The 25,647-nt window shown below is 48.1% G+C and overlaps 1 protein-coding gene across 3 annotated transcripts in view; it reads right to left on the bottom strand.

Annotated features, from left to right (window-relative positions):
- Nucleotides 1-19,348: 19,348 nt before the first annotated feature.
- Nucleotides 19,349-25,647, bottom strand: part of CTDSPL (CTD small phosphatase like) — an 80,393-nt gene continuing 74,094 nt past the window's right edge. For all 3 annotated transcript variants that reach the window (XM_053942384.1, XM_053942392.1, XM_053942399.1), the window contains one exon: nt 19,349-23,858. In XM_053942384.1, coding sequence (XP_053798359.1) covers nt 23,733-23,858 — 126 coding nt within the window. In that variant the 3' untranslated portion in view covers nt 19,349-23,732. The remainder of the gene's footprint in view (nt 23,859-25,647) is intronic.

Raw genomic sequence — 25,647 nt, 5'->3', positions numbered from 1 at the left:
TGTGGCTGCACGAATCTGATCTCTGGGATGGAGCCTGTCATTCCTATACCCACAGCTTTGCTAATGCACTTCAGGCTCCCACACAGGTGATGCCTGAGCTGCCTGCCCTCTCCTGCTCTCCATTAGTGCCACAGTGAAAAAACACTAAATTATCCTGCTGAGCTTTTAAGGAGCCCAACTCTGCAGAAATATGTGCAAAGCAGTTTAGAACAGTCAATGCCAAGGGAAAATAATATCTTCATCCTAAAACGTGGGCTCATTTAGTGCTGAGCTGTAGGCAGTTTTGCTTCCTGCTAATTCTGGTCATGGCATGGGGTTATAGAGCAGAAAACATTATTTCTGAGCAGTTTAACTTAGTTGTGCTGGAAAACAGCACAGCCTGACTCTCAGAATTGAAACTAGATCTGAGATGTCCCTGCCCAGCTGTGCTTCCCATGTGCTCAACTTGCTGTACTCATGTCCTGGTCCCAAGCCTTGCCCTGGTATTCCCAGAGCTCACAGACCTTGTGGTTTGATATTCTTTTCGTGCAGGCAGGTGGCAGATGAGGCTGTTGGCAGTGTCCCAGTGCAAGCCCAAGACACTGAAAGCATTGTCACAGGTCCACGCTGGGGTAAATCAGAGGCTGCTGGGAGGAAGAGTGCAGAACTGCAAACTCAGGGTTTGGCAGCAGAATGGCCCAACATCTGCCTCAGCCTGAACCATCCCACGTTCCTGTGGACAAGGTTGACATTGTGCACGGGGAAACAGGTTCTGCCAAGGATGTGTTTGCAAAATGACACGTTCCAAAGGTATTTCCAGCCCGCTTTTGGGTTGGAGCTCTGGGAGGAAGAGGGAAGGGCCAAGCCCTGCAGATGAGATAACACAGCAGGGGCCTCATGCCTTGGAAAAGCAAGGGAAGGAGTTAAAAAAACCCCACGTGCTGCTCAAAACACCAGTGTTTCAGCCATCAGCCTGAGGTTAAAGACCCTGACCTGTAATAGCAAAAGCATTGCATGAATTTCTGAGAAGCTTTCAGGAGAGCTTTCTTTGACCCACAACCCAAGCAAGTGACATTTCTCTGCAAGTCCCTCATGTAGCCCTGCTCAGGCACTTCTCTGCCCTCAAAAATCGTAATGTCCAAATGAAAATCTGCATAGTGCCTCTTACAGGTGTAACTGCTGATCTGAGAGAAGAGGATTGGGTTATAACCTACTGCTCCCTCACCTCCTGTGCCCCTGGGTGTGGGGGAAAAGTTGAGAAGGCAATACAAATGCTCGTGTGCTGGCTGCAAGATCATCTCTCAGATGAGACCTTATCACTCTCTGCAACTCCCTGACAGGAGCTGGGGGTTGGTCTCTTCTCCCAGGTAACAAAAGAAAAGAGGAAGTGGTTCCAAGTTGTGCCAAAGGAGGTTTAGCTTGGATATTAGGGAAAAAAATCTCTTCACCACAAGGGTTATCAGGCATTGGAACAGGCTGACCAGGGAAGTGGTGGAGTCACCATCCTTGAAGGGATTTAAAAGATAGAGATGTGGCACTTGGGGACACGGCTTGGTGGTGGCCTTGGCAGTGCTGGGTTTACAGCTGGACTTGATCTTATGGGTCTCTTCCAACCTAAATGATCTTGTGATCCTGTTCTAGAGCTCTGTGGGCAGCAGCTGACAGGGCAGCACAGGGCAGCCCTGACAGAGAGCAGGGTGCTGGTTAATGGTTGACAGCAGCAGGTGGGACTATCTGGGGACAGGAGAAGGTGCCTGGGCATTCAGGTGAGGAGCGTGGCTGTGCTGCAGTGCACAGCAGTGCTGTCACACACCTCTCCAGCCACAGGGAGTGGTTGCATCCTCCCCTGGTCACCTCCTTGTCAGTCAGTGGCTCCCTGCACACAGAGAGCCCTCAATCCTCCTCAGGAGCCCTCCCAGCACAGCTCTGGGGCATTGCTGTGCTCCAGCCCTGGGAACTGCAGACTCTGTGGAGGCAGGGGCAGGATGGGCCCCGTTCTGAAGAAAGGAGTGGCCTTGGCAAGCCAAGGGCACCCGGGTAAATGCTGATGTGGGGCAGGAGCAGCTTTGGCAAGAGCTCTGGAGATGCAGTTCCCCCTTCCAGGGCCAGCAGCTTGCAGCAGGTTAAGACAGGAGCAGTCTCTGGCGTGGGGCAAAACTGTAGCTATTGCTCCAATTTATTACTTGGCCATGGTAGTGCAAAATCCATTTTAAGCCATCTGTGTTGGGCTGTGGACTGCAGAAATGGGGCTCATGTGTCCTCAGGTTTATGGGCAAAAGTATCCCCTGAGAGAGAGACAGAGGTGGTGACTTCTTGCAGCATTGCCAGCAAGGTCTGTCAGGGCTTCTGGTCAGTCTTGAACCCTCTTCTACATCCTAAAATGTCTATAACCCATCCCTGAAGGCGGGATGCACCATTCTAAGTCTCTGCTAGCCAGGAGAAATACCTCAGTGAATATAACTACAACAATACTGATGGAATGGCTGTATCATGTCCCTTGGTCTGTCCCTGTGAGCTCTGGATGGAGGTTTTGCAGAGGGGTGTACAGCAGGCATGTTTTCCAAAATTACATTTGGGAGAATTACATTCTGCCAGTCTTTGGGGAGGAGGTTTATTCCAGACTTCTGCTGGTGAACAACTCTTGTCTTGGAGCAGAAGAGCTGCCCTCCCCTTCCAGGTTAATCTGCAACTGGCTGGGTGCAGGGGAGGTGGCAGAGGAGGGGCAGCTGTCCCTGCCTGTGTGCACTGCGGGCGTGGGCTCCTCTGCACCTCTCCCCGTTTCAGGAATCAGCAGGTGCACTGAGAGAACAGGATAGCCCAGGTGGGCCCCTGACGTGGCAGCCCTGGCTGCCTTCCAGCCAGAGGAGGAATGCAGCACAAGGCCAGATCTGGATGTGCTCAGACCGTTGTTTTATCTGGGGAAACTTCCAGGAGCACCCAAATCCCCAAGACCCATCACCCCCACGCTGCTCTTAAACCCTGCTCCTAATGCTGATGGGCATAAGATGTTCTTTGGGTTATCTCACTGTCTGCAGAGATGGATGAGGTTTGTGCTAGGAAAAGCTTGGTTTTGCTACTGCAGAAAATGAGCCTGCTTTTCCAGAATGCCAAGAAACTTTAGGGAAGTGCTTGGTGGCACTGAAGACTCAGCAGGAGCTGATCCTTTAGGGAAAGAGATGGAGTCTGACAGGGTGAGTGTGACAGCAGCTTCACAGAGTAACCATGGGGGAACAGTGTGCAGGAAAACAAAGCTGGGCTGTTCCTGTTCCTGGGTGTTTTTCTCAGTTGTACTCAAGCCACAGCTGGCTGAGCCATTTGGATTATCACCTGCTGATTCTTAATATTAAATTGCAATCTTCTTGAGATCTTAATCCTGATTCAGGACTTAACTCCAGGTAAGGCATTGTGGGAGCTTTGCACTGAGATGTTTTCCTGTCCCATGTCTGTCTTAAGAAGGCAGCAGGGATTATTGCTTGCCCTGACAGGGATGATAGCAGGGAGGGAGCACAGGACACACACAGAGGTTTTCCAGGACCACTGGCAGGAACTGGGTAATAAAGGCAAAACCAAGCCCAGATTACCCAAACACAAGCCTGGCAAATTGGTAATGGTACCCCACTGTCTCCCTGCTCTTTTGAGAGTTTTAAAGTTCTTCTAAAAGTTCCTATGCCTTCTGATATTTACATATTTCAACTGAGCTTTCTCACACATGTTCATGTAAATAATGATTGTTTTACATTCTTCTTTGTGGGTGGAGAGAATTGATGGACTGTTGGTTTGAACAGTGTGGTTGGAGAGGTGGCAGTCTCACCCTGCAATCCAGTGTCATTTTTGCTATTGTATATATAGTGGAGTCAGAAAATAAAGTTAGCTTTTTTGGGTTCTTTTTCTTTCCTTTTACATCTAACCTGCTTCTGTGAGTTATTTGGAGTCACAGTGTGACACCCCACCTCCTCTTGATCATCCTGTCACCGCCCTGTCCCTCAGCCACAGAATCATTAAGGCAGGAAAAGACCTCTCAGACCACTGAGTCCATCCGTTCACCCAGCACTGCCAGGTCCTCCACTGAACCACGTCCCCAAGTGCCAAACCCAGGTGGTTTTGAACACTTTCCAAGGATGGTGACTGCACCACTTCCCTGGGCAGCCTGTGCCAATGCCTGACCACCCTTTCAGCCAGAGTGTGGATCAGAGCAACGTGTGCACCTTGAAGAGGGAGACAGTGGGAGAGGAAGAAAAAAAAAAGCCTAGAGGATCAGTAAAACCCAACACCCCTGCACAGAGAACAGTTTTGCAAATCGCTGTGTGGGTAGTGTAGGAGTTTCACAAAACCTCAGGGGCTCTCTCCCAGCCCTAATGAAAACCTTATGAAACCCAGCAAATTCCAGCACACTTTGGTCAGGGTCATCAAGCAGAGCCTCTGCCATTTCCAGCATCAGCTGGATCCAGCAGAAAGGAGACATTTCACAGGCAGGGGAGGCTCAGCCCCAGCTGGTTAATGGGTGTGTGTGCCTGACAAAGGTCATCCCATGGCATCCTGTGGAGGAGGAAATCACTTGTGCTATGGCAGTGACAGCCCTTGAGGTCCTTGGAACTGTCCTTTCATGGGAATCACACCACGAGCAAGCAAGATGAGGGATTTATACCTTGTTCTAACATGGAGCTGAGGCAAACAGAGGTTATTTATGCCCTTTGGACAAGATTACCTGGGATATCCATGCAGGAACAAGAAAGTTGGCTCAGTTTCCCCACAGCTCATGCCCATCCTGCAGGAGACGTAGCCTGGGTTTCTCCCCTGCAGAGTACAGGGCTGCTCCTTTAGCACTCCTGGGATTTAATCCCAATGGTTTTACTGTGGGTCAGGATCACTGGATGCTGAGGTAGCTGTGGAACTTGTTGGCTTTATTGATGGAGGCAGCTGGAGCTCTCACCCTCACTGTTTATTTCCTTTTTTCCTTATTTCCTTTTTTCCTCAGGCAGGCCAGAAGTTTTCACAACTGTGGAAAACCTGGTTGCTCCTGTTGGTGGCCATACCCGAATGCCCACAAAATAACTCCACCCTTCCCCTGCAAACTTAATTTTTAACCCGTCTCATTTCAGTGACCAGGCTGCACGTGCGAGTACAGAAAGTCACCGGGTGCTCGGGTATGGGATGGGGGGTGAAATCCTGAATCCCTGCCTTTGCCAGGGCTCACCAGCCTCTCCCAGGAAATTGTTAGCATCACAGCAGCTGCCAGTCTGTGGTGCCAGTCTGGAGAGCACAGGGGACATCTTTTTCCTGTGTCAGGTGGGAATTGTGCCCTGGGAGAGAATCCAGATTTTTCTTAGGGACTTTTGAGTTTTTTTCCCCAAAACAGTGCAAAGATTTCTCCAGGACAGGTAGTCTGGCAGCTGAGTTGAGTTCATCACTGCTCTTGCTCACATCTGCTAACAGAGCTCATGAATCCAGCTCTGAGGAGGTGCAGGAGGGCGAGGACAAAGCCTGCAAGCTCCTGAGGCCGGGATCCTGCAGGCAGAGCCGAGGTTGTGCCTGCACGGTCGGGGGACAGCGGGTGGCCAGGGCTGGGGCTGCCCGGGCGGAGCTATTGTCCGCAGGAATGCAGCCCTGCCTGTGCCAACCAGGAAGGAGCAACAAAAATCCACCACCCCTAAAGGCTGGGAAAATGCCACCCTCCTGTCACCCCTCCCTGCTTTGTGCAGTCACTGTCTGTGCCTGATGTCCTTCCTCGGCCCATTACCCCCCACGTCAGATGCTGGTCACGTCAGGCTGCTGGAAGGAGCTCTGCCACCCCTGCTGCCAGCACCAGGGGGGATGATCCCCAGCACAGCCTGGGTTCAGCTGGAAGATGGGCAGCAGGCACCCCAGCGGGTGCTGTACCCACCTCCCCGTGTGGCCCATGTGCTGCTGCACACCATCCCCACCTCCTTCTTGTAGATCAGCTCAAGGATCACAAACTGGGTGGGCTGGGAGCGCAGAGCTTCTCAGAGATGGAAGGTACAATAGTTAAAGATGGAAATGACTTCTAAGGTCGTCGAGTCCAACCATTAAGCCAGCACTGCCACATTTACAAGCAGACCATACCCCCAAGAAAAAGTGTGAGTCTGATTTGTGTTCTTACAGCTTTTCAATGAGTGAAGAATTCAAGCAGCCATTCTTCAGGCAGCGTCACAGTCTATAGACTTCAGCTGCCTTATCAGAAATGATCTCCACAGAGTCCAAGCCAGAGCTGAACCCCCAGCTCCTGTATGTTCCTTCTGGGCCACACCTCCTGCTGTGCTGCATGTGGAGTTCAAAAGCCAGCCACAGTCTTGGGTGCCAGCAAGGACTGGTGTCCCCCAGCTGTGGCAGGCAGAGTCTTCTCTCTCTCAGGATTTTTTTATAGAGGAACACAGAAAGAAGAAAGAGAAAACAATTTCTATTTCTGCTCCTTGTTTTTCCCATGTGGAATGTGTTTGGAGAATTGTTTACCTGGGGTGATTGCTTGGTTGGATTCTGGTGAGGATTGTTTGAGCCTGATGGCCAACCCAATCCACCTGTGGCTGGACTCTCACAGAGGGTCACGAGTTGTGAGGAGTTAGATATGACAGTTAGAAAAGTAAATATGTAGTTTTAGTATCTCCTTTAAATAGTATATTAATGTATTATAGCCTAGTTATAATAAAGAAATCATTCAGCCTTCTGAACTGGAGTCAGACATCATCATTTCTTCCCACCAAGTTCACCTGCATTTACAATACTCAGCCTGTGCATGACAGGCTGGTGAGGAGCAGCGCTGCTGCCCAAAACCCTCTAATTTGCATTGCCACAAGGCTGATACACCCAGTGCTTCCCAGGAACCTTTTGGGGTTATTCCATGAGAGTAACTGGAATAGTCACACTGACACCACCCAGAACCAGCTCAGAGCTCAGCTGAGCCGAGAGCCTTTTCCCAGGAAGTTCTGGTTACTGTGTTTGAACACCAAACAAGAAGCTCACGTTACTTCCCTGGGGGACGGGACTCCTTCTAATACAAGTGAGAGGTTGTTCTTGGGGCATCCCTGTGCCACGCCCCAACAGGAATTGGCTGGATTCTTGTGTCTCCTGACTTTTCCAGGCTCTTCTGAACAGCAGCGCTCACTCAAAGAGCTCGTCCTGCAAAGGGCAGTGCTATCTCACCTATTTTTGGCACCAGAGGAAAGCATGAGAAGTTGCAGAACTTGCCTCTCCTTACGCCCAGGGCTTGGCTGGTCTGGGTTAAACACATTACCCAGCGGAGCAGATGGGCACCGGCACACAACAGAGCAGAGCACAGCACAGCAGGCAATCTCCCTGCTCACCAAAACCGCCTGGGGACAGGCAGTGGTGGCACCAGTGACATCAGCACGCACCTGGTGGCATCAGTGTGCACTGGCACGTGGGGCCTCCCATGGCTCTGTGTCTGCTCGGGTTTTGCCTGGCCTGCAGGCAGAGGCATCACTCCCTTTGCAAACAGCGAGGAGGAGGAGGAGGAGGAGGGTGGCACCGAGGCTCACCAGACAGGGGAGGAGGGAAGGGCAGGGCACTCACACCTGAGCAGGAGTCCTAGCCCTTGAGGCAGATCTGCTGCACCCACTCTTGGGTTTAGGATGTTTTCTCTCCTCAGCAAGGATCTGGATGAGGCTGAGGATCAGGATGAGAGTGGGACTCGACTCCTCTTTGCTCAAAGATTTACTGGGGAGGACTTTTCCAGACCACATTCCTTCTGCACAGAAATCCAGCTCCAGAAGAGGATTTTGGGAGAGGCCCGCAAACGATGCCTCCAGGGTTGCATTCCTGTGCTGGTGGATGAATCATGTTCCAGTCCCACAAGGAAAGAGCCCAGCTCTGATGCACTGAAGGCCAGGAACCAGTGGAGGGGGGGATTGGAACAGGCTGGACTGGTTTGCAAGCTCCAGGCAGCTGAGTGAGGGGCAGGAGAGCAGTTAGCTCTGAGCACCGAGTGTGTTTGCACAGCTCTGCCCACCCTGTCCTGTCCTGGCAGCTGCAGCTCCTGCTCCCTCACAGGAACTGCAGGGACACAGGGACTGGGGAACACAGGGATTGGGGAACTACAGGGACTGGGGAACACAGGATTGGGGAACTACAGGGACTGGGGAACAAAGGGGACACAGAGACTGTGGAACTGCAGGGACAAAGGGATTGGGGAACTGCAGGGACACAGGGATTGGGGAACAAAGGGGACACAGGGATTGGGGAACTGCTGGGGACACAGGGATTGGGGAACTGCAGAGACACAGGGACTGGGGAACAAAGGGATTGGGGAACTCAGGGGACACGGGGATTGGAGAATTGCTGGGACACAGAGACTGTGGAACTGCAGGGACAAAGGGATTGGGGAACTGCTGGGGACACAGGGATTGGGGAACTGCAGGGACACAGGGATTGGGGAACAAAGGGGACACAGAGACTGTGGAACTGCAGGGACAAAGGGATTGGGGAACTGCTGGGGACAAAGGGATTGGGGAACTGCAGGGACACAGGGATTGGGGAACTGCAGGGACACAGGGATTGGGGAACAATGGGATTGGGGAACTGCAGGGACACAGGGATTGGGAAACTGCAAGGAACACAGGGATTGCTGCTGCCCCGGGAGCAAAGGACCTGACGTTTCTAAAGGACCACACTTTACATGCAGGAAATGTGTGGTCTGAACAACTGAAAACCCAGAGGTTTCTCAGGAACATTTTTGCACTTTACACAGAAAATGGTGATTATTCAATAAAAGCCCACGCCCCAGCTCTCAGCCATTTCAGCCAAAATCCAAACCACTTCAAATCTCCAATGACGCAGGCTTGAAGTTATTTCCTTACATCCCCTTTCTTCTCTCCTAAATCAGCCTTCCCAGCTGGATTACACTTCCCAAAGCCTCTAACCCTCTTCACTGGGCTGCTTTGCACCTCCCACCCCCTGACAGCAGAGCAGCAGCAGGTAACTCCTTCCTGGCTGCTGGGAGCTCCCACAACATTTGCTTTTGAAGATGAGTCCAGATGCATTTGTGCCAGAAAATGCCAGCTGCAGATGCTCTTGTGGCCCCAGGGATGCAGGGGTGGCCAGAAGCCTCAGCTGCAGCACGGTGACAGTGACAGGGTGTGTGCTTGTCCAGATCAGGGGTGTCCCCACTTGGACAAGGGACATGGGGAGGGTGAAGAGGACACACAGCTCCTGCCCAGCCGTGCTGGGAGCCTGCAGAGCTGTGTGCTGCTGGAGCCCAGTGGCTGGGTCTGTTCAATACCTTCACTAAAGGGAGCTCACAGGTGCTACAGCTGTCCTGCTTTGGCATTCATGTTGGAGAGAGGAGAAGTGAAACGAGGTGGGGAAGAGGTGGAAGCAAAGTGAAAAGAGAGGAGAGGAGAGGAGAGGAGAGGAGAGGAGAGGAGAGGAGAGGAGAGGAGAGGAGAGGAGAGGAGAGGAGAGGAGAGGAGAGGAGAGGAGAGGAGAGGAGAGGAGAGGAGAGGAGAGGAGAGGAGAGGAGAGGAGAGGAGAGGAGAGGAGAGGAGAGGAGAGGAGAGGAGAGGAGAGGAGAGGAGAGGAGAGGAGAGAAGAGAAGAGAAGAGAAGAGAGAGAAGAGAGGAGAGGAGAGGAGAGGAGAGGAGAGGAGAGGAGAGAGAGAGAGAGAGAGAGAGAGAGGAGAGGAGAGGAGAGAGGAGAGGAGAGGAGAGAAGAGAAGAGAAGAGAGAGAAGAGAAGAGAAGAGAAGAGAAGAGAAGAGAAGAGAAGAGAAGAGAAGAGAAGAGAAGAGAAGAGGAAGAGAAGAGAAGAGAAGAGAAGAGAAGAGGTTTTCAATTGGGAAGGATCTACAGGAATCATGCACTCCAAAAGCAGCATGTGCCCTTGCAGCAAGGATGTAGCTGTATGGTTGTCCTTACACATTGCTGAAATCTCGTTTTTTGTGTTGAGAATTAATCCTTCTTTTCGATGTGACACAAATCAGGCATCCCTGCTGAAAGCCAGGCATTTATCCTGGTAGCAACTTTCTCCCTCTTCTAGAATCCTGGGGTGGTTTGTGCTGGAAGGGCTTAAAGATTGTCTATTTCCAACCCCCTGCCATGGGCAGGGACACCAGAGGAGAGAAGAGCCTCTCTCTGTGATGTTTTTCTCCCCCTGTGCTTTCCACACTCCATTCTGTGGCACTCCTAGCCCACTTTATCTCTGATTTCTGCCCTAGGGCCCACTGGCACTGACCACAGCTCTGATGGAAGCCTCCCTGGCATCCAGCAGAGCAGCAGCACTTATTTCCCAGTTTTTACATAACTCCCCTTTTGAAAATCCCCATTCCTCGAATGAGATGGGGATTTTTTGGGCAATGGTTTGTGTGTTTAAACACATGGTTGCTTTTCCTTCTGGAGCATGGCATAGGTGATGACCTTGTCACTCATTGCACAGGATCATTCAGTCTTTAAATTTGGAAAAGAAGACCTCTATGATCCAGGAGTCCAATCTCTAACCCAGCACTGCTAAGCCCACCACTTATCCCCAAGTGCCACATCTACACATTTTTTTGACACTTCCAGGGATGGTGACTCCACCACTGCCGTGGGCAGCCTGTGCCAATGCCTGACCACCCTTGTGGTGAAGAAATTTTCCTTAAGATCCAAATTAAACCTCCCCTGGCACAACTTGGGGAACATTTCCTCTTGTCCTGTGGCTTGTGGCTCCCACTTCATTACCACCTCCTTTTATCTCCCTGCTTGGAGATTCATTTCATCTGCTTGGATGTGTCACTCAAGGAGATCCTGCTCACATCTCTGATTTCAGTCATTCCCAGGGACAACTCTCTTCTGCTCCTCCTGGAGTCTCAACTGCAGATTGTTCCTCCATGGTTTCAACTGCAGATTGTTCCATCTGCCTCCTGCAGATTGTTCCTGACACCCTTCCCTGGTTTGGCTGGGGGAGCATCAGTCGGGTGTGGCTGTATCCACAGGTCCCCTGACAAAGGAAGTGGTTTTGCTTCCCTAGGAAAGCAGCAGTGTTTAACAGAGTTCTTGCTTTCATCTCCCTCCAGCTCCACAGTTCAGTTCACACAAGGCAGTCACCAAATCCTTGCAGGAAAGGGCTCTCCATGGGGATGCTGCTTCAGGAAATGATGCTTGGAAAGCCCCTCCAAACCCACCCAACTTAAGTAGCTGAGCTTGAGACAGGAGGCTTTAGCTCTTTCCAGGGGGCTTTTTGGCATGACTAGAGCAATTTCCCCCCCAGATTTTCTGTAAGCAGCACTTCTGGTGAGGCTGGGGGAGCTGAATGATGAGCAAAGCTGCATTACAAACCTCTGGTGGAGACAGACATCAGCTGGAGCAGGTAACAGCAAGGGAAACACTGACCTCAACCTGCCTACTGGGAGCTGTCCCTGCCCCTGGCACGGTGTTGGGACTGGATGAGCTTTAAGGTCCCTTCCAGCCCAAACCGTTCCACGATTCTGTGAATGACTTCTTGGCCATTCCCACCTTGGGCTGACCTGAGATGAGAGAGGCTTCTCCCACCACTGTTTGTCCCAGGGAGGTCATTCTGCCCCTGAACTCAGCACAGGTGAGGGCACACCTCGAGTGCCGTGCCCAGCTCTGGCCCCTCGGTTTGGGAAGGATGTTGGGACGCTCGAGCGCGTCCAGAGGAGGCAACGAGGCTGGAGAGGGGCTGGGAACACAAACCCTGTGAGGAACGGCTGAGGGAGCTGGGGGTGCTCAGCCTGGAGAAAAGGAGACTCAGGGGTGACCTCAGCACTCTCCACAGCTCCTGAAAGGTGGCTGTGCTCAGCTGGGCTTGGGCTCTTTCTCCAGGAGCTGACAGAACCAGAGCACACAGTCTCAAGCTGCACCAAGGGAAATTCAGGTTGGATATCAGGAAAAAGTTTTTTACAGAAAGGTGATAAAGTTCTGGAATGGCTGCCCGGGGAGGTGGTGCAGTCCCCATCCCTGGGTGTGTTTAACAAAGGCTGGATGTGGCACTGGGTGCCAGGGTTGAGTTGAGGTGTTGGGGCTGGGCTGGACTCGATGATCTTGAAGGTCTCTTCCAACCTGGTCATTCTGGCAATTCTGTAAATCAGGCACCTGATGTTATTTTCCCCACTCCTGCATGTTCTCCAGCTCAGACAGCCGAGGTTTGGTGCAGTGCTTTGAAGCTGCTGCCTCGGCTGGAGATCTGAGGGCAGCTCCAGTACGTGACAGCTTGTGCTTCCCATCCTCCCTCCTACCTCAGCCTGACACAGCCATTCTCCCCTCCCACCTTGCACTGTGCAATTTTAAATAGAGCATCAGGATAAGCTCTGAACATTTAGGAAAACAGGGCTGTGCTTTCACACAATTTACAGAGCTGGACTGGGACCATTTAGAATTCAGCCTCTCTCTCCCCTTCCCTTCCTGGAAGAGTGGTTTAGGCTACCTGCAAGCTAAAATTGAATGTTCAGAGGCCACATAGAGCTCACTGGTACAATAGCAAGCTTAGTTTTCCCATCTCTGTGTTTCTTTCATTACAGCAGTGCAGCTCTTTTATAACAGCCTCAAGGCTGTTGGCTGATAAAAGCAGTAAAGCTGTAGCTGCTGCTCATTTAAAGAAAAAAAAAAAGCGAATAAAATAATAATCACAGAATTGTTATGAACTTTGAAAATGCTGTTGAAAAAATGACTTTTTTTTTGCATTGTTCCAGAGCTCCCTAAGAATAGAAGAGGGGAGCAGAAAGTTTGTAGGAATCAACAACGCTGAGGTTTGTTTTGATAAAATATTGGCATTTAAAGAGGCAACTCAGAGCACTTTGACCCATCTCTAATTGCTGCCATTCTCAGCAGGGCCATGGCAGGTGGGATCTCTTAGAATCCCAGAATGGCTTGGGTTGGAAGGGACATTAAAACTCATCCAGTTCCACCTTCCACTGCCCCAGGCTGCTCCAAGCCCCTTTCAGCCTGGCCTTGGACACTTCCAGGGAGCCACAGCTGCTCTGGGCACCTGTGCCAGGGCCTCCCCACCCTCACAGGGAAGAATTTCTTCCTAATATCTAATCCAAATCTTCTCTCTTTCAGTCTAAAGCCATTCCCTGTGTCCTGTCCCTCCATCCCTTGTCCCCAGTCCCTCTCCAGCTCTCCTGGAGCTCCTTCAGGCACTGCAAGGGGCTCTGAGCTCTCCCTGGAGCCTTCTCTTCTCCAGGTGAGCACCCCCAGCTCTCCCAGCCTGGCTCCATCCCTTGGAACATCTCCGTGGCCTCCTCTGGAGTTGCTCCAGCAGCTCCACGTTGTTGTTGTGTTGGGAGCCCCAGAGCTGGTCCCAGCACTGCAGGAGGGGTCTCACAAGGGCAGAGCAGAGGGGGAATCACCTCCCTCGACCTGCTGGTGCCAGTTCTTGTGATGCAGCCCAGGATGTGCTCCACTTGCTGGAGGAAGAGCTGCTGCTCTCTTTATTTGCCCAGGTTCTTCATGGTCCAATTTCTGCTTCACTGATAATCACACTTCAGTTCTCAGGAGGTACCTGCTCTAAAGCTCAAAATGATAGCAGGGAAAAGAACCCACCATTATGACTAATTAGTGGCTCTGCTTCAACATTTCTGACTGTCTCCAGGATGGAGCTGATACCTATTTTGGTAGTGAGATCCCTAAAAATGGGTGACAGCATATAAACCCAGTGCCTGTGTGATCCAGCCTGTCAGCAAGCACATCAAATTCATTATTTTAAAAAACATCACAACAAAGTGTCACAGCTGACAACCTGGTTATGAAAAAGTTAAAAGAAGAACTTGATTTTTCTGTAAAGTCGAAATTTAGAAAATCTGGCTCCCTTTGCTGCCTTGTAGCTGACTCATTGCAGGCAGATTAAAAAAAAAACATTTATCCCCCAGTACCCAAAGACTTTCAGGAGAACAAGAGTGATGTGGAATCAAATGAGATGAGGCCACAACCTTCACAGAATAGCAAAGAAAATTTATTATTTGTGGAATGGTTTTACCCCTTGGACAGTGAGGTACAGATAATTTCCTTCCCTTTCATTCGAGTGAAGGTGAGAAGTGCATGTGCCCCAACAGCATCCAAGGAGCTGAAAGAATTTGAGGAGAAACTGGATCTTGGAGAGACCCAGGTTTAACATCAAATCATGAACTAGAGCCTGACGTTTTCCCTGGCACACTGCAAAGGTTAAGAAATGCCTGTCAAGGAATTCTTCTCCTTTTAATTTACATTTTCCAAATTGGCTGGGTAACATTCATCAAGTTACACCTTCATCCCGCATCCTATGGGGAACATGGATTTGGAGATAATCTGATTTTTGCAGCTGAGAACGTCTTGGTTTTGCTATCAGAGATGCAGGAGTTCCTTGCAGCAGCTTCCCTTCAGCCCCAACACCCCCAGGGCCCCGTGTGGCTGGAGCTGCCTGGGATGGGCAAAGCTGTCTCCTGGAAAAGCCAGGAACCTGGGATCCCAGATGGGATTTAACTTTTAGGGAAGTCTTGCCCTCATGAATTAAAGGAGAGGCAAAAGAGGAGGGACCATCCAAGCCAGAAGGAAATAGCCAAGGTTGGGTGGCTCCTCCTCGGGTGCTGGAGCTGCAGAGCACCCCTGCTTCACCATGGTCAGCCCATTCCTGGGCACGCCCTGACAGGAGGGGAAGGATGATAAATGGGAATCACAGAATCAAAGAACAGCCCAGGAGCCTAGGTGAGGCCTTCCATCATTGTCCAGCCTCACCCTGAAATCCTCCAGCCATGGGGACTCCACCACATCCCTGGGGAAGTTGTTTCCATGGTTCTCACTGTCAAGATTTCTTGTGTCAAGATAAAACCTTTTCTGGGGCAACTTGTAGCCATTCCTTGTTGTCTTCTCCATGGCTCTGTGGGAAGAGAGAGGGCAAGAGAGAGCCTCCATCCTCTTTGTGGCACCTTTCAGCCCTGGGCTGCTGTGAAGAGGGGCCCCCTGAGCCTTCTCATCTCCAGGCAGCAGGGACCCAACTCCTCCAGTCTTTCCTCACAGGGCAGGTGCTTCCAGGTGGGAAGGAGCCTGCCAGGAGAGCAGAAAGCCAAGGAGGTGGGCTGAAAGGAGTGGCTAATGGCTTGGAAAACCCCTCCCCCTTCTCAAAAAAAGCAGATGCTGCAGTCACTAACAGGGAGAGGCAGCCCTGCAGGTGTGGGGTCCATTCCCTGGAAAGGTCCAACCCTTGTGGTCCAGCCTGGCCCCCTGTCCCCGTGCCCCTGGCTGCCCTGTCCCCTCGCCCCCGCACGCTGGACGTGGGCAGGGAGCGGAACTGGCACAGGGAATGTGCCTTGTCACACACCTGCCAGCTTGGCACCACTTTTATTTCTTCTTTTTTTTCCTCCCCCTCCTGGAGATGCAACATTTGTCCACCGTTCTCTCTCGTGTACTCGAGCCAAAGGTCAATTTAAAATGATGTTGCTTGAAAAAAAGAAGGTGGGCAGCAAAGCTTTTGGAGGAAAAAACGGTTCAGCACAATAGGGGAGGTGTAAGGACATAATTTAGAACTCAACTATTTGGGAAATGCTGATTCCCCTCTTTTATTTTCCTGTGCTGATCACATAATTCTGCATTTTCATGGAAGAAAAAATAATCAGTGACTAGAATTATCATGAATACTTATCCTGTATTCAGGTGTGGAGCCACCAGTTCCTTTCTCAAAGGACACTCAGGAATAATTGGACAATGAAGAAATTGCTTGTGAAGCACCAAAAGAGATTTTTTTTTTTACCTGAAGGAAGGCGTTATCCATGGACCTGTGGAGCACAATCGTGGCAGGGGACTCGGACGTCCAAAGCTGTGGTGATGCTCTTCCTTGAGATAATAATGTCATTTAAATTTCCTCTACGGCGCCTTTAAAGGGCAGCGCTGCACGGCTGCACCATCTCGTGGTGTGACCGAGCCCTGCATGGCCAGAGCCTTTCCAACCCTGGTTTTTCCCCAGGATTTTTCCAAGACTGACACATCAAAGCCAAACGCTGCCATTGCCAGACCATGGCACGGCTTGGAGCACCACAATCCCGAGCCACGAAAGCCCTCCAGACCTTCCTCCCTCATGCTCCTCTTTGGGATGTAACAATCCAATTGTTTTCCAAGCATCATCAGCCCAAGTATTTGCCTGACCCCTCTGGTGGTTATTCCAAGACCTTTCCAGCAGGTCAGGCATCACCCAGTGGGTGCTCATCTGAACCTGCTCGGGGTGACTGAGATCTGTTACAGAGGATTCCTGTGAGACCAAGGCTCCAGTCACTACTGAAAGGAAAAATCAGAAGGAAAGTAAAGAGTCACAGAGCTCCATCCCTCTGATGCAGAGCCAAGGGCAGGACCTGTACGTGCTCAGCCTCAGCCCTACTCCTACACAGCACCTGGTCCCTCTCAGCTGTGACTTGCAACCAAAATGATTCTGTAATTCTGTCATTAAATGGGTTCTTTAGGTCTTGAGAAAAATCTTCCCCTCTTCTCCTAGATGCATTTGCTTGTGAAGGAAAAACACCCACAGTTCAATTTTATACAAATCTCTGCTTCTCAGTCTCTGAGGGTACAGCAGGCATTAACCAGGGGATTGGGTAGAGATTAGAAAGAAAGAAACCTAACAGCATTTATAAAATATTTTTTCCTATTAAAAACACACATGAAAACGCCAGACTTTCACCTTTCTGTGGGTTTGCCTTGCAGCAAATGCTTAACTTGCAAGCACCTTCTTCAGCCTGATCCTTCCATGCAGACCCAGCTGGAGTCGTGTGCCAGGTGAGAAACTGCTTCACGTGGGCACCTTGACCCCACGCAGCTCCAGCAGAAGGCAGCTCCCCCAGCTTCCCCTTTCCCTCGGGGATGAATGTTTGGCTGCAGACTGGGTGACCCAAGAGCTGTGCCAGGTCAGCTGCCCCACATCAGCACTCACAGCAGGCACTGTCACCACTCACAGAGGTGACACTGCAGCCTGGGAGAGAGGCAGCGATCCTGATCCACTCTCAGCCCCATTTATCCCTAAAAACCTGGGACAGGCAGGTGAGGAAGCAAACTGCTTCAGGGATGCTGTGAATGTCATCATCCAAAGGGTGCTGCATGCAGGGACTGGGAGGGGTTTGTACAGAAACCCCAGCAGACACCATCAGGTTTCCTCCTGCCCCCTAAACCTCTCCCACAATCCAGGATCTTGCTCCTTTTCTCAGCTCTATCTTACAGGCTTCAGTGGCTTTGGAAAGCAGCCAGGTGGATTTCTCCAAACCTCAGCAGGTTAACCAAAAGGAACAGGAGCTGAGCCTTTCTGCCAAATCTGCTGGCAGAGGAAGAAGGCCTTGGTGCTCAGCAGTCAAGGCTTTCATCTTTACTAAAGCCCAGCAGCTCCCAAGAGTTGAGAAGAATGGAATGAGAACTTTCTGGCCTGATTCTCTGAAGTCTTTGCTTCCCCCTCCCAATGTTTTCCCCAAGGAGAATGGCATGTGGACAAAGAAAGGGGGATTTCTGGGAACAGACCTGAACTATTTGCATTATCAGACATGAAGAGAATGAAAAAAATAACAGATAGTTTATTGTCAAACTGAATCAAAGCATGAAAAAAAAAATTACAAGGTTACACTGTAAAGAAATTTGGTTTTCATCACAAAAGCCCATTAAAATCAAAGAAAACAACCCATTGTCAAGCCAGCAACTCCCCAACAACCCCCCCCAAGCTTTTGAGTGCAACATTATTGCAAGGCTGGGGATTCAGAGGTGGTGACATCACATTTGTTGGGGAAAAGGATCCCCCCTCATTATCTGGAGGGACAGAGGTTTTCCGGGGGGGTGACACGTGTCTGGCTGAGCGGTGACTCCTCCGTTCCCTTTGAGCAGCAGCAGCAGCCTTGTCCTTGCTGGGGTGCAGCCCGAGGTGAGGAGGCTGATGAGTGTCAGCTGTGCTTGTGTCCAGCTTTTCCTGCCTTTCCATCCCCACCAGGTGTGTCCAGGTCATTAAATCAAAGCCTGGGTGCAAAGCCGAGCGAGGCTGGTTTGGGGAGAGCGGTGGGAGGCACCATGGGGGGACACAGGCACAGCCACCACCTCCTGAAGTCATTCTGATCCCATTTTAGCCATGGCCAAACCTCACCTTCAGGTGCACTGCAGAGGGAACCCTGCCCGTGGAGCCACACTGATCCCTGGGTGTCCCTGCCTCAGAAACGCCCCTGAACACGGCTTCAACCACAGCCACCCTGCTCCCAGCACAGCTCCTTCCCAACAAAACTCCTGCAGCTCTCCAAGGCTGCCCACCTGGCCAAACCAATGGGTTACCCATGAGCATTCCTTCTCCAGCAGAACCAGAGGAGCCCAGAACTTTCCTGGGCTCCTGCCAGCGTGGCTGGGCTGGTGGGAAGTCTGGATGGCAAAGGTTGCTTGTCAGGAAAACTGCTGGAGGCTGCATCCCACCTGGAACAGCCCTACCCCATCCTGCAGGGAATTGCAGAGAGGCTGGCTTTCCTTCTGAGTCAAAACACAGCAAAAAGGGGGGAAAACCATTGGAAAGCCTACAGGTGTATAGACTGTTGTGTATTCAGTTCTGCAGACACTTGGTTTCTGTCAGCACAGAACAACAGGATTTTTCTCACCACTATAAATGAGCTGTTTTATGGATTTTGAAACACTTGTTTTACCAAGTGGAAAAAAAAAAAAAAAAGGCATCTTTATCCTAAGTAGCAGCTAAGGAGATTGGTAAAATTAAAAACAAAAAGAAAACCAAACCAAACCAAACCTAAAAAAAAATCTAAAACCTGACCAACCAGTACAAAGTAAAGGCAGGCCAGGTCATCCAACCATTCACAGAACTAACTAAAAAATATTTTTAATTGCAACTAATGTGCTATCTTGAGCCAGCTGCTAGTTCCAACAGGCCTGAGGTTTTCTGCTCATAATGCATCAATAATATGTGCCTTTTCCTAGAAAGGAAGGCTCTGCCTAAGTCTTACTGTGTCAGATAAAAAGTCCCAAAATACATTTTTCCAACCAAATAAAGTGTTTTATTCAGATATTCATGTGGATATGGCAGTGATGTTAAGAACAGCTATTCAAGTAGCTGAAGTAAGGCCTTCAAAAGAAGTCACACAGCTTTGAGACTTGAACAAATTATTGTATGATCTCATCCAAGAGATCTAAATAGCTGGAACATCTGCAAGAGTCGCCACCAATTTATTTAGCAGAGTTCATCAGTAGTGCATCAGCTCTGTTTGCACAAGCAGGTGCCAGGGCAGCCACTGAGGAGTCCTGCACGTGACTGAGAGAGGAGAGGGGGAGGAGGGTGGGACAGGGATGGGTGATTTACCCTCTAACAGGGATGTGCATTGGCAGGAGTGAAATCCCTGCTGAATCAGGGCAGTGCCTGTTACTGAAAGAGAAGTGCAGAAATGCTTTTTCCCAGAGAAGTATTACATGCACAAGTAACTATATTGTTAAAATTTTTTATTTGTGACAGTAAAGAAACCATTCAATACCTGATTGACAACACTTCTCTCTCCTGCAAACACTCATATGGTATCTGTAGTGTTTCTCAAGTATTGCTGGATTGTTCATTGCATCAAAGTGTAAACAGCTCCATCATAAGGAAAAAAAAGAGGAAAAAAAGAAAGAAAGAAAGAAAGAAACATTTCCATTGTTTACTCCTCTGTTGAGGAGCTCCCAATAGAGCTTTAACAAGAAATAAGAGAGAGTCAGCTGGGATTTTACAACATCATGTGAAACAGAAAACTGACAGCTGGTTTTGCATAGTTAGCCCAGAGATTTTGAAGCAATTGCCCCACGCCAGTCTCACCTGCCCCTCCTCGCCCCACAAAGGCAAAAAACATCACAGCACCTTGGAATCAGAGGCACAAACTTGTATTTGTTTTACAAATAGGGCTGTGCGGAACTGTGGTTTATTAGGTTAAAAACAATCTGTCCAACAGAGGGTTACGCCTTCGGAACTCACAGAGCTACAGATTCTTTTTCTTGGTTTTTTTGTTTGTTTTTTTTTAACATTGAAATTTCAAAAGCTGCAACATCAGCACACACCGGTGTCATTTAGATACTTTATTGTCCCCAACCAGTCTAATCAAAATCATGCTGTAAGAAAAGTGATTGCGAACATTGACAACCAAAAACGTCTCCAGGTGTCGAGTTGCTTCCACGTATAACTTTTGCTGTTTTAATAAAGATCAAAAGGGCGAAACAAAGAGACAAATTGTTCTTCCAAAGCTACCTAGATGAACACAGCAATATTGTACATTTGCCACCATCTCCCCATGCCCAGCCTGCCACGCCTCCTGGTGTGAGCAAGGATTCTGCGCACAGCCCTAAGGTTACAAATGGCAATTTCACTGTTAACGCTTCCGTTGGGTTTCGAGGGTCTAAGGCATTCTGCCTTACAGCTTCATTTAAAATTACCCATACAGGCAAAAAACCGGTTTTTAACCCAACATAGAAAGGACAACAGAACTTCAGGCCAGGCAGCATGTCTTTAGAATGACCAACTGGGAAAAGGCTTTTCAATATTTCTATAATATCCAGAAATAGAATTGAAACCCAGGGTTTAGAACAGCCCTGGTAACCTGCATGCAGTAACTGCATTTCGAAATATGCAAGAGATTTAGGAAACAAGGGTTTGTTTCTTTTTTTTTTTTTTCCTATTTGAATTTTTTTCTTAAATCTTGTATTTAAAATACAATCAAATACCCGTATTGCAAATTTTACAAACATTCCACTCGTCCTCTGACTTTATGGACAGAACTCTATTGCTTTTTTAGAATCTAGAAACTCTAAATATATAGCGTATGTATATCCACACAAACTCAACACTTGAAATTTCAAGTATGATGACAGTGTCAAAATAAACAACTGTGACAGTTGTTGGCCAAATCTGAATACCCAGGGGAGTCCAAACCTGATTGCAGAGCACTCCGAGTTCTACTCCCATATGAATTGGGTGGGTTAAATAAAATAGGACTGATCAGAAATTATAGAAAATACTCTTAATACTAACAGAGATCAAAGCTGTGCTATGTTTTTTGTCTTTGTATTGTCACCAAGTGTCATTTTAATGCTGTACTAAGTTACAGTAAGTTGGGTTTTTTAAAATTTGGGGGTTTTAAGAGCCAAAATAATACAGTACAAGTATGGTTGTACAGAACATCATCAGAACCGTTCCTCCAGAGGCTGGTGCAGAAGTTCAGTTGCCCATTCTATGTGGATTTGAAAACAATACAAGACACTTTAATAATATAATCAACATTCATTCACAGACTTAAGGCAACTGGTTCATGAAATCGCTGCTTCCAGAGATGCAAACGGGTGACATGGTTTGTCTCACGTCCAACAGGTCACAACTGTCACACGGCCCTGTCTCGTGGGTTATTTACTTATTCATTGTCTGATTGTTTGGTCTAATGCTAACGAGAAAAAGTCTTTGAATTTCTTCAGCCATTCCTCTCATACCTGCACGACTAACTACAACCTGAATACTTCCCTGCAAACTGCACTGGGGCCCAGGAGCCACAGACACAGTTGAAAATACTGCTCAGAGAAAAACTTTTTTTTTTTTTTTTTTTGGCAGCTTACAGTTTCATTACTCTGGAGTCAAATACAAAATTAAACCATCTTAAACTGAAAGTAAACGTTAATGGACTAACCAGAATCCATACGTCCTTTTTTTGTTTAATATTTTTTTTTGTTATATTTTAAACAAAGTAGGCTTTTTTTTTTTTAATTTTTCATTTTTAAACCCGACATTTTGTCCTTTTGCTGTGGCACAGATTTATACAGTACTAAGGTGATGCCAGCTGGTTAAGAAACAAAAGGGTGATGCCCTACAGACTCACGGGTGTGACGGGACTGCCTCCAGCACCGCTGGGCCCAGCCACAGCTGGAGCACAGCTGGGGCACAGCTGCACTGCAAGGGGGGCTCAGTTTGATACTGCACCCACCACAACCCACTCGCTGCCTGTGTAGACTGGCCTGCCCCTCTCAGATGGATTTGTTAAGCTGCTTCACCAATGTTTTTGAGACAAGGATCACAAGCCCCAAGTCCATCGCAAAGAAATTTTTTTTTTTTTTTTCCCCCAAGTCATCGGGACTTCTGGAGGAAAAGAGAAAAGGCAAAGGGGGTTTACAATTCAGAATTTAGCACGAGGCTAATTAGAAGCACCAAATAAACCATTTAGTCTTCTCTGATGACAGCCAAACACAGCTGCACTTTTTATGTTTGCAGATTTCTGCTGTGGACAATAACTGAAAGGTGACACTGGAAAGGGGGAAGGAAAAAAAGGTGTGCCTTGTTCTTCAAAGGCATAAAATATTTAAAAATCATTCATCTGAAATACCTATGGCACTGCAGAAGATGTTAAGCAGGCTTTCAGATTCAGAGATGAGTCTAACTCAACTCCAAAGCCAGAGGACCAATTTTAGTCTAGGCTAGTAACTTCTGCCCTTCCAGCAAGACTTGATACAGCTCATAATCTACACCTTACACCTTGGGGAAAAAGAAATATAAATCAAAGGTGTGGGCAACAAACTTCCTACATTTTCATGTATCAAAGAAAGGAGAGGGCTTCATCTTAATTGAAAAAAACTGAAATAAAAAAAGAAAAATCCTTTACAGGTCACCTTTAACTGGTATATCAGATACCAATGGATTCATCCATGGGGGTGGGTTATGAAGCCTGCATTTTATTTATTGCCCAAGTTTGCAGCTTACAGAAAATGTCTCATAGCACAGGCACAGTGGCAAAAACAGTATAACAGCCGATGGTCAACTCCATTTGGTGAGTATACAGTAGCAGCAATTAAAAGAAAAAAGTACTCCAAACAGCTCAATGTAGATCCAGCTTACCCAGATGGGTTGTTTTGAGAAAAGAATCTTAAGCTAATAAATAGATCTCCTCGCCGCTCTCCCAAGAGAATGGTTTTCCAAAAAAGAAGAGGCATGGCAGTTGTGCGTAAGCAGAGACAGCAGAACTTCATCTGTCTGGAATTAAAGGTGCTTTAGGTCTATCAGCCACCTAATTTCCTCAACTCCATCACTCCCTAAATACTCAAACAACTGCAGATATGTTTTAAAACTGTGCCCAAAATCCTCATCAGTGAAACAACCATGTTAATGACCCCAGTTCACCCCTCCCACAACCACCTGAACCTTCTGAGCATGACAAAGAGTAACACAACTTATTGTCATCGTGGAGACAGGAACCCAGCATCTTGGTTTCAACTTTTTCCTTTGTTATATATTACAGTGCTCTATAAATTTTTTTTTTTCCTTTTTCCTTTTAAAGCATTTAGACAATACAAGACTAAAAGATGTCTGGAAATACGTCTTATACAAAAATGAATTTTTATCTTAAAATAACATTCAAAAAGGCACTTCATTCTGTAAGAAAAAATTCAGAGTCAGGTCAACTGCTCTAAGCAGGGGGTAAAATTGTCTGCATAGTGGGAGGGGAAGAAAGGGAGAGAAATTCAACTGCTGAAATACAAGCTTCTTTTTTTGGCATGTTTTAAGAAAAGCTGATCCAGTAAAAGATGTCCATTTATGAAATTAATTAAAAGAGTCCCATTTAAAATAGCTTTTTTTTTTTTTTTCCTTTAAAAAAGTAGTCTGAACACATGACCTTAGGAGTCAGGCTTCTGAAGGCTTAATAGCATCACTCATGATTGTCCTTCGTGTCCAATGTAACAGGAAGATCAAGAGTAGCACTTCTGACTGGGGTGACCTCCCCAAAGCTTACATTTGAAAGAGCTGAAAGAGATGGAGACAGCCTCTAGCAACTGCAATCTAGGAGCAGGAGTCACTCAGAGTTAAGGGCTACCTGTTGCAGAGTTTATGAAGCATACTGTAAACTTCTTCCTCTTTGCTTAGTCCTTCAAAGAAAGGAATAAGATCTAGCAGCTCTGTGTCTGTCATGTCATCAAACCAGGACTGCACAGGCACCTGAAACAAAGCAACCAACAAACACTGAGAGGGTTTCATGACGTAAAAGACACGTGAGTTTTGTCTGTGTAGGTGTTCTGTAACCATCATCATGCTGCTATAATAGTCATGGCAATCAGCTACTCATTAGCATTCAGGTGGAGCAGCAGGTTCAACCCCAAGCCCAACCAGGACAGCTGACCTTCACCTGCATGGCCAGGTGACCCCACACTGGGCAGCTCTCCTTGCTTTGCCTGCTTGGTATCCAGAACAGACTGGAAGGCAGACACTGGTTATGAAGCTGCACTGACACTTTATTTACAAGCAATTTTATTTTTTTTTTCCCTCTAAGGATTATCAGAGTGAGTCACCAGGCACAAGCAGGCAGTAACAACCAGCATGGGGTTTGGAGGAAATGTTTAACTGCAAGGGCAGAACATTGTTCAGGTAAAAATGCTAGAAACTAGTGAGTGGGTTCAGAAAACAATACAGATAATAAACCTTCTTAAATATGGAGGCTGGATTTGGGGAAGGTGTTCTGTGTATCTTCACTATTGGGAGCACACTGAGGTCCTTCCAAGACTATCTTGGATCTTGTTAGAAGCTCTGGTTTCTGCAGAGACTCCAGCATCAGTCAGCCAGCAGCACTTTTCTATACATGATTAAACCACTCTGACAAGGCCCTTAATTTCAGCTCCCAAATTTCTACAGCTCATTATTTCCTTGGCACTGATTTCTGAGATACCAAATGATGATCTTGGATCAGGTTTTTAGTTTTAACCATGAACATAAATTAGAGCTACAGGTCCTGGTTATTATAAATGGCAGCTTTAAACCATGTGTGGCACAAACCAGAAAAATGTTTTCACCCCATCACTTAGGGCATCACAATATTAGGATTTGAACTTGAAAGCTGACTGCTGGAAGATAAATAGTTCATGTTACAAAAAAGAAAAAAAAAAAAAGCTGTTCTGGAGAGGCAGGACTGTGCAAAGCAGTGTTCTTAATAAAATATTTCCTACACTGATTTTTAACAGTTCACAGGGAAGGCAGCCTAAAAACATCAAAGCAAACAGTGCACAGCCTGGTTGTCTAAAAGTCAGCAGATCTAAGAGTTCCAGCTTCTCCCCTGGCAGCTAAAGCAGATGTGAGCAGCTGTACTGGCTGCAGCCATGGATGGAGCACCCCAGACCTCTCCATCAGAGCTCCTGGAGCCAATACAAACACACAGTGAAAATGCACATTGCTCCTCATTGTTCTCCCCTACAGAACTGCTGCCTGCCCTTTAGCCTTATTCCTAAACCTTGATTAACTTGTTGACTAACAGTTCTAATTATGGAGCTATGACAAAAATAATTGAGAGAGGAGCATAACAACACAAGAGGATCTTGATTTTTTTTTCCTTTCCCTTACCCACAAATGCAGATCTCAATAGCAACCAGTAAATCCTTAACTATGTTGCCTAATAAAATATTCACACAATGAAAAAAGATGAGAGTACCTAAAGAAGTTCAAGCTGACCATTCTTTCTGCAATCACTTCTCCAAAGAACAAAATCTGTGCTGCAGGGCAGCTTTATTTCTTAGAGCTAGGCTGGTTTTTCAGGTTCCACACCACTTGGTATTTCTCAAAACTGCTGGACCTCAAGCCAACAGCCAAAGCTCAGAGCACACGAGCACTCACGGCTGTGACATTCTGTCAAGATCACTTTGCCCATGTCCTTCACCACTTGGCAGTGAACCCCAGCACCCACTGCAGCCTAAGAAAACACAGAACCTGACACAAGCCAGTGCTCTGAAAAGTCTATTTT

The sequence above is a fragment of the Vidua chalybeata genome, chromosome 1 (genome assembly GCF_026979565.1).
Source record: "Vidua chalybeata isolate OUT-0048 chromosome 1, bVidCha1 merged haplotype, whole genome shotgun sequence".
NCBI lineage: Eukaryota > Metazoa > Chordata > Aves > Passeriformes > Viduidae > Vidua > Vidua chalybeata.
Note: the sequence above shows the minus strand (reverse complement) of the source record. Positions and strands in the feature narration are given on the sequence as shown.